Genomic DNA, 7,407 nt, shown 5'->3' on the forward strand with positions numbered 1-7,407 from the left:
CACTGGGCGGTGTCCGGGGGCTGCCGGGAGCGTGCCCGGTGAGCGCGCGCGGCGGGGGCTGCGAGCGCCGCCTCGTGGCGGGGCGGGAGGGAGGGCGGCCTCCCGGTCCCGGTCCCGGTCCTGCTCACGGTCCCGGTCCCGATCCTGCTCACGGTCCCGGTCCCGGTCCTGCTCACGGCGGCCCCGGAGTCTCGCTCGTGGGTAGTCCCATCCCCGCGGTTCTGTCCCCGGTGAACCGGCCGCCCCGTTCCCGCGATCTCGTCCCCGCACGCAGCCCGGTGGTCCCGTTCCCAGCGGTGATGCCCCCCCGGTGTCCCGTCCCCCCGGTCCCATGCTCGGTGCCTCGTTCCTCCGATCCCGTCCCGGTGTCCCCACAGCCCGGCGGTCCCGTCCCCGCGGTCCCGTCCCCAGCAGCGATGCCCCCCCCGTGTCGCGTCCCTGCTGTCCCCGGTGGTCCCCAGGACGGTGGTCCCGTCTCCAGTGTCCCATCCCCGGGTGGCCCCCACCTGTGCTCCCCGTCCCATCAGTGCTGTCCCGGGACCCATCCCGGAGGTGCCACGGCCGGTGTCCCCCCGTGTCCCCATCCCCAGTGTCCCCCCGTGTCCCCCAGTGTCCCCATCCCCAGTGTCCCCGCGTGTCCCCCCAGTGTCCCCATCCCCGGTGTCCCCATCCCCAGTGTCCCCCCAGTGTCCCCCGTGTCCCCATCCCCGTGTCCCCATCCCGGTGTCCCCATCCCCAGTGTCCCCCCGTGTCCCCCATGTCCCAATCCCCAGTGTCCCCCGTGTCCCATCCCCAGTGTCCCCAGTGTCCCCATCCCCAGTGTCCCCAGTGTCCCCATCCCCGTGTCCCCATCCCCAGTGTTCCCCGTGTCCCAGTGTCCCCATCCCCAGTGTCCCCCGTGTCCCCATCCGTGTCCCCATCCCCAGTGTCCCCATCCCTCGGTGTCCCCCTATGCCCGGTACCCCCGTGTCCCCATCCCCAGTGTTCCCCCGTGTCCCCATCCCCAGTGTCCCCCCGTGTCCCCCCGGTCCCCATCCCCCGTGTCCCCCCATACCCGGTACCCCCCGTTCTCCCCAGGGTTCCGCCGGCACCATGAGCACCGAGACGCTGGTGAAGGACGTGAAACCGGGGCTGAAGAACCTCAACCTCATCTTCATCGTGCTGGAGACGGGTGGGTGCGAGGGCGGGGGGGCCCCCCTGACCCCGCGTGCCCCCCTGACCCTGCGTGTCCCCCCCCAGGCCGGGTGACGAAGACCAAGGACGGGCACGAGGTGCGGACGTGCAAAGTGGCCGACAAGACCGGCAGCATCAACATCTCGGTGTGGGACGACGTGGGGAACCTCATCCAGCCCGGGGACATCATCCGCCTCACCAAGGGGTACTGGGGGGGCTGGGGGGGCGCCCAGACCCCCCGACCCTGCGGGGCCCCTGCCCTGAACCCCCTTCCTCCTCCTCCTCGTCCTCAGCTACGCGTCCGTCTTCAAGGGCTGCCTGACCCTCTACACGGGGCGCGGGGGAGACCTGCAGAAGATCGGCGAGTACGGAGGGCTGGGGGTCTCACCGGAGCTGGGGGGGCTCGCGGGGCCAGGGGGGGCCGCAGGAGGACCCCACGGCCCCGCTGTGCCCGCAGGTTCTGCATGGTGTACTCCGAGGTGCCCAACTTCAGCGAGCCCAACCCCGAGTACGCGGCGCAGCAGAGCAAAGGGGTGAGCTGGGGGGTCCCGGGCTGGGGAGGGGGCAGGGCTGGCACTGCCAGGACCCCCTTGCCCCCTGAGGGCAGCCCCCCAGCTCTGCAGCACACGAGGGTCTCAACTCCTCCTCCTCAGGCCCAGAACGAGAGCGCCAGTCCTGCTGCTCCACAGACCGCCCAGGGCCCGCCCGCGGCCCCCCCAGGTAGGTCAGGCAGCCCCCTCCCCACCCTGGGGCTGCAGAACCGCCCCCTCCGTGGGACCCCCAGGCTCAGGGGGGATGGGGGGCGGCTCCACCCTCCCGTCCCGGTTCTCCCGCAGCCCCCGACAGCCAGAACGGGAACGGGCTGAGCCCGGGGGGCCCCGCGCACCCCCCCAGCGCCCCCGCGCACCCCCCGAGCGGCCGCATCACCCGCAGCCAGCCCGGGCACCCCGGCCCCGCCCCCGGGCCCGTCAGCAACGGCAAAGAGACGCGGAGGAGCAGCAAGAGATAACGGGGACCCCCGCCCGGACCCTCCTCCCTGCAGCCCCGGGACGGTTGGGAACGGCGGGGGGGGCCTGGGCCCCGCTGCCCCCACCCGTGCGCCCCCGGGGGTGTCCGGGAGCCCCCCGTGCTCGGGGGTGCCAGGCGGGACAGGGCTGAGCGGTGCCTGGGGGGCTGCAGCCCCCCCACCCTGTGCCCCTGGCTCTCTGGGGCCGGGGCAGCGCCCGGGACCCTCGGGGTGCGCGGTAATAAAGGTCGAGCTCTGCCCACGCCTCGCCTGCTCCGGCACGGGGGGGAACCCAGACCCCCCTCCTGCTCCCCCCGCCCTCAAGGCCCTCCCCGCGGCCCCTCCCGGCTCCGGGGCCGGGCTGGAGCAGCTCGGGGTGACCCTTGGCCCCCCGGGTCGGGCGCAGCAGACGCGGGACGGGGACGGGGACGGGCAGGGCCGCGTCCCCCCGGCCCCACCACCGGTCAGGTGGGCACGGGTGGGCACGGGAGGGGCCCGGGGGGACACGGGCGATGCCAGCGCCTCACTGGGGGGGGATCCCACGAGGATGATGGGGACAGTGAGACCCGCCTGGGTGGGTGGGGGTGGCTCTGGTGAGGGTGGGGGGCACCCTTGGGGCCGTGGCGGGAGTCGGTGGGGCGCTGGCTCCCGGGGTTTTCCATCACGGCCTGGCCCCACGTGGGAGGAGGGCGGCCATCCCACCATGCCATCCCCACGTGCGCCTGTCCCGCGTCCCTGCTGGGAAGGGGGAGCCAGTGGGGGGATATGGGACTGTGGGTGGTGGGGTGGGGGCGTGGGGAGGGAGCTCGGGGGGTGCTGAGGGCTTTATCTCCCTCCCGGTGAAACATTAACTCCCTCACAAAACCTGCTCCGGTTGCAAAACCTCCCCTCGAGGACGAGGGTCACCGTGTGCCCCCCCAGCATTGTCCCCACCACCCCCATCTCCCACCCTGGGAGTCCTTGGAGGGCACCGGGGCAGCACCCCCGTCCCAGCCCCGCTGCCCGGGGGTGTCCCTGAGCCCAGGTGTGGGACACGTGGCCTGGGACGTGACCCTGGTGCCGCCTGTGGCGTTCCCTGCGGACGGACAGACGGACGGGCCACTTGGACGGACCCCACGTCCCAGGAGGCACCCACGGGCAGGGGGTCTGCGCCCACCACGGCTCCCACCACCCTCACCCCAGCGTCCCCCTCCTCCCCCAGCTCCACTGTCCCCAGGATCCGCCCCATGGGCCCCCCCGGGCTCCTCCTGGGGCTCCTCCTGGCTCTGGGGGCCGGGGGGACGCCGGAGCCGCCGGGGCTGCTGCCCGAGGACGCGGCGCAGGAGCACGGGTATTACCTGCAGCAGCTCTTCGGGCAGTACGGGGCCAACGGGACCCTGCCCTTCGAGGGGCTGGCGCGGCTGCTGGGCAGCCTCGGGCTGGGCCGCGTCCAGGTGGTCCAGATCCAGCACGAGGAGCTGGGCCACGGCCACGTCAGTCACCTGGACCTGCTCGAGGTGCAGGAGGAGAAGCACCGGCACCGGCACCCGGTCTGGGAGCACGGCGGGGACGCCGCTCCTGGCAGCCCGACCACCGACCGACCCCACAGGTACCCGGTTCCCCCACAGCCCCCTAGGAGCTGCCCCACGCCCTGCTGTGGTGGGGGGCTCATCACCCCGGTCTCCCACAGCCCCCTGCCCTCCCAGACACAAAGCTGGGTGAAGCCAGAGCCCGCCGAGCCCCCCGGTGCTGGGGGGGACCCCCGGCAGTACCGGCCCACCCTCAGCCTGCTGGGGAGGGTCCTGGGCTTGGAGCACTCCAGCGCTGACCACCCGCACGACGACGTGAGTAGGGTGGGGGTCACTCTGTCCCGCTCCCCTCCACATTCCGGGAGCCTCCGGGGACCCCCGGCTTTTCCTCATCCCCTGGGACCCCCAGCACCGCTCACCACAGCCCTGGCCCTGCAGTGCCTCAACGTGACCCAGCTGCTGGTGAATTTCGGGCTGGACTCGGTGTCGCAGCTGACGCCGGAGCAGTTCACGCTGCTGTGCCCGGCCCTGCTCTACCAGATCGACAGCCGGGTCTGCATCCAGCACAGCGATGAGGTGACGCTGCCTCCCCCGGGGGGGGGCCTGTGGCCAGGTAACCCCAACCCGGGGTAACCTCTCCCTGGCCCCTGGGTCCCCCAGCCCTGCAGCTCCGTCCCCGGGTCCCCCCAGCCCGTCCCCCATTGCTGCATCCCCACATACCCAGTGCCTGCTCCCCGTGCCCTGTGGACCCTCTCCATGCATCCCCATCCCTGCTCCCTCCATCATTGGCTTCCCGAGTCCCCTGTCACTTCGGTCCCATCCCTGGATCCCTCCAACCCTAAGTGTCCGCCTCTCACAATCCCCATCCCAGATTGCCATCCCCCACACTCCTGGTCCTGGGATCCCCATTCCTGAGGTCCCCATCCCTACCTCCCTGGGGTCCCCATCCCTGCATCCCCAAGGACCCCCCATCCCCACACCCCATGCCCGTGCCCCCCTGCTCCGGCCATGCCCCCTGACCCTCCCCACAGCTCTGGGCTGGGCTCTCCTGGCCGTGGCCTCCGTGAGCCTCCCGTCTGCCCTGGCCGTGCTCCTGGTCCCGCTGCTGAGCCGCGGCTTCTTCCGCTCCCTCCTGGCCTTCCTGGTGGCCCTGGCCATGGGGACGCTCTGTGGGGACGCCTTGCTCCACCTCTGGCCCCACGTAGGTACCTCCACCCCTGTGGAGGGGAGGTGGCACTCTGGGGGACACCGGGGTGTCCGGGTCCCCTGACCCGCTGGGTCCCCCCGTCCAGGCCCAGGGGGGGCACCAGGAGACGCTGTCGGAGCCGGGCCCGCAGTGCTGCAGGGGCTGGCAGTGCTGGGGGGCATCTACCTGCTCTTCCTGCTGGAGCTGCTGCTGGGGATGCTGCGGCGCGGGCGGGAGGCCACGGTGAGAGCCACGGGCACGAGGTGGGCAACAGGGTTGCCACCAGGTCCGGCTTTGTGCCCAACACCTCAGTTCTTTCACAGGGACACCCCCACGGAGAGACCCCTGGTGTGGCTGTGGGGGTCCTGGCACCGCCACCAGGAGGTTTGAGCCCCCCTTGTGCCCCACAGCACCCACAGCCCCCGGCCCCGGCACCCACCACGTGTCTGTCCCACCGCAGGGGCCGAGCTGAGACACCTCACAGCACCAGGCACGGACCCAGAGCTGGAGCTGAGGCCCCACAGACCCCCCCATGAACCCCCCCACGGACACTCCCACGGCCCCGCGCTGCCCCTCAGCCCCAGGGCCACCGACATCGTGTGGATGGTGGTGCTGGGGGACGGGGTCCACAACCTGACGGACGGGCTGGCCATCGGTGAGGGGGGAGAGCTGGGCATGGGCATGGATGTGGACCTGGAGGGAGGAGGGGTGCCCAGGGACAGGGGACAGGAGGTGCTGAGTGCCCCAGGGACAGGGGGACAGGGATGGCACAGGGACAGGGGGCAGGGGGTGAACGGACGGGCAGGCCCGGGGTGAAGGACCCTCTTCCCGCAGGTGCCGCCTTCTCCCACAGCCTCTCCAGCGGGCTCAGCACGGCGCTGGCTGTGCTCTGCCACGAGCTGCCCCACGAGCTGGGTAGGTGCTGCTCCCCCTGCCCCGGCAGCCCCACAACTCCTCACCCACCTCCCCCTCTGGTTGCAACCCCCCACCCACCCCCTTGGCCGCAGGTGACCTGGCGGTGCTGCTGCGGGCGGGCACCGCCCCCCGCTCCGTCCTGCTGCTCAACCTGCTCTCGGCCCTGCTCTCCTGCCTGGGGGTGGTCGTGGGGGTGGCCCTGGGGCACAGCGGGACCCCCCTCACCCCCTGGGTCCTCACTGCCACCGCCGGCATCTTCCTCTACGTGGCCCTGGCCGACATGGTAAGGGGTGCCCGGGGGTGTCCGGGAGTGTCCGGGGGTGCCCGGGGGTGTCCGGGGATGTCCGGGGTGCCCGAGCCTCGTGCTGAGCCCCCTGCTCTGCCCCAGCTCCCCGAGGCGCTGCGGGGAGCCGAGGGCCCCGGCGAGGGCACCTGGAGCCGCTTCCTCCTGCAGAACGTGGGGTTCCTGCTGGGCAGCAGCGTCATGCTGGGCATCGCCCTGGCCGAGGGGCACGTCCGCGCCTGGCTGCAGCTCTAGGGGCTCAGCCGGGCCAGCACCGCATGGCAGGAGCCCCAACAGGCCCCAGGACCGCATGGCAGGACCCCCAACGGGCCCCAGGACCGCATGGCAGGACCCCCAACAGGCCCCAGGACCGGATTTTTTCACCTCCTCAAGACCCCAGCGGCATCCGCTGCCTCAGGAGCCTCAGGCTCGGCCCTGTGGGGTGGGACTCGGGGGTCTCCTCAACGCCCCATGGTGGGGGCAGTGGGGCGCTCACACACCAGATCCAGGGCTGAATCTGAGCTCGTTCCCCTTCCCATCCTCCCAGACCAGGCAGAGGAAGGACAACAGCCCTTAGCAGCAATAGCATTTCAATAAACATAACTGATTCAAAGCCACAACACGAAGAACAGGACTCAGTTGCTTCTATTCTCCGGGATGTTACCCTGGATGTTCTCTGCGATGTTCTCCACTCAGACCTGGAGCACCCATGGGGAGGTGTGAAGGTGGCAGGAAGGGGCTGAGCCCTCCATGACCAACCTGTGCCTCGCTCTGTGCCCCCAATCCCCAAACTGGTCACGCTTCACACAGTGGAAAATTCACAAAGATGCTGCCAGGATCCGAATGCCTGGAGCCCTTGACCTGTCCCTTTGGGGGGCTTGGACCCCCTCCCACAGCAGGACTGGGACAGCTGGAATCCCTCTGGGGGGGCTGGGACATCTCAGGGGGTCGAGACCCTTTTGGGGTGGGACTGGGACTGTTCAGGGGTCCCAGACCCCTCACGCCTCTGGCCTCTCCTTCCACCCAACCAACAGCTCCATCCATGTCCTCAGCCCAGACAAAGCTTGGGAAAGCTCATTCCCAGGGCGAGGGGGCCAGCACAGGGCTGTGAATGGGCAGAGCAGCACGGTGGGACCCCTGGCATGCCCTGGCTCCGATGCCAACAACCCCTGGAATCCAAGTGCAGAGCCCCAGAGAACTGGCAGGTCGGTCAAGCCATCAGGAATGCGCTCCTGCCAGGCTCAGAAAAGGAAAAAGAAGGGGCAGGAGGAAGGCCCAGGCCCTGCAGCAGCTCCAGAGGAGCCCAAAAAGCTCAGGAGCAGCAGCAGGAGGCCCC

The 7,407-nt window shown here is 71.1% G+C and overlaps 2 protein-coding genes across 4 annotated transcripts; both read left to right on the plus strand.

The window, feature by feature from the left end:
- Positions 1-33: 33 nt before the first annotated feature.
- On the plus strand, positions 34-2,577 carry NABP2 (nucleic acid binding protein 2). Of its 3 annotated transcripts, none has more exons than XM_050334506.1 (7): positions 34-197; positions 1,078-1,171; positions 1,240-1,378; positions 1,467-1,538; positions 1,631-1,706; positions 1,827-1,893; positions 2,010-2,501. In XM_050334506.1, the coding sequence occupies exons 2-7, from the start codon at positions 1,093-1,095 to the stop codon at positions 2,180-2,182; spliced, it is 606 nt and encodes a 201-aa protein (XP_050190463.1). In that variant the 5' UTR covers positions 34-197; positions 1,078-1,092; the 3' UTR covers positions 2,183-2,501. The 3 variants fall into 3 exon arrangements, with proteins under 3 accessions (XP_050190463.1, XP_050190462.1, XP_050190465.1); XM_050334505.1 differs by having other exon boundaries at positions 59-197; positions 1,833-1,893; positions 2,010-2,577; XM_050334508.1 differs by having other exon boundaries at positions 99-201; positions 2,010-2,576.
- A 430-nt stretch (positions 2,578-3,007) lies between these two features.
- On the plus strand, positions 3,008-6,700 carry SLC39A5 (solute carrier family 39 member 5). The gene is made up of 10 exons (XM_050334512.1): positions 3,008-3,767; positions 3,849-4,002; positions 4,126-4,300; positions 4,719-4,940; positions 4,998-5,116; positions 5,197-5,257; positions 5,334-5,528; positions 5,708-5,788; positions 5,881-6,071; positions 6,177-6,700. The coding sequence occupies exons 1-10, from the start codon at positions 3,406-3,408 to the stop codon at positions 6,324-6,326; spliced, it is 1,710 nt and encodes a 569-aa protein (XP_050190469.1). The 5' UTR covers positions 3,008-3,405; the 3' UTR covers positions 6,327-6,700.
- The last annotated feature ends 707 nt before the right edge of the window (positions 6,701-7,407 follow it).

This window comes from Myiozetetes cayanensis, unplaced genomic scaffold (genome assembly GCF_022539395.1).
Source record: "Myiozetetes cayanensis isolate MyiCay16 unplaced genomic scaffold, myiCay2020 scf55, whole genome shotgun sequence".
In the NCBI taxonomy this organism is placed as follows: domain Eukaryota; kingdom Metazoa; phylum Chordata; class Aves; order Passeriformes; family Tyrannidae; genus Myiozetetes; species Myiozetetes cayanensis.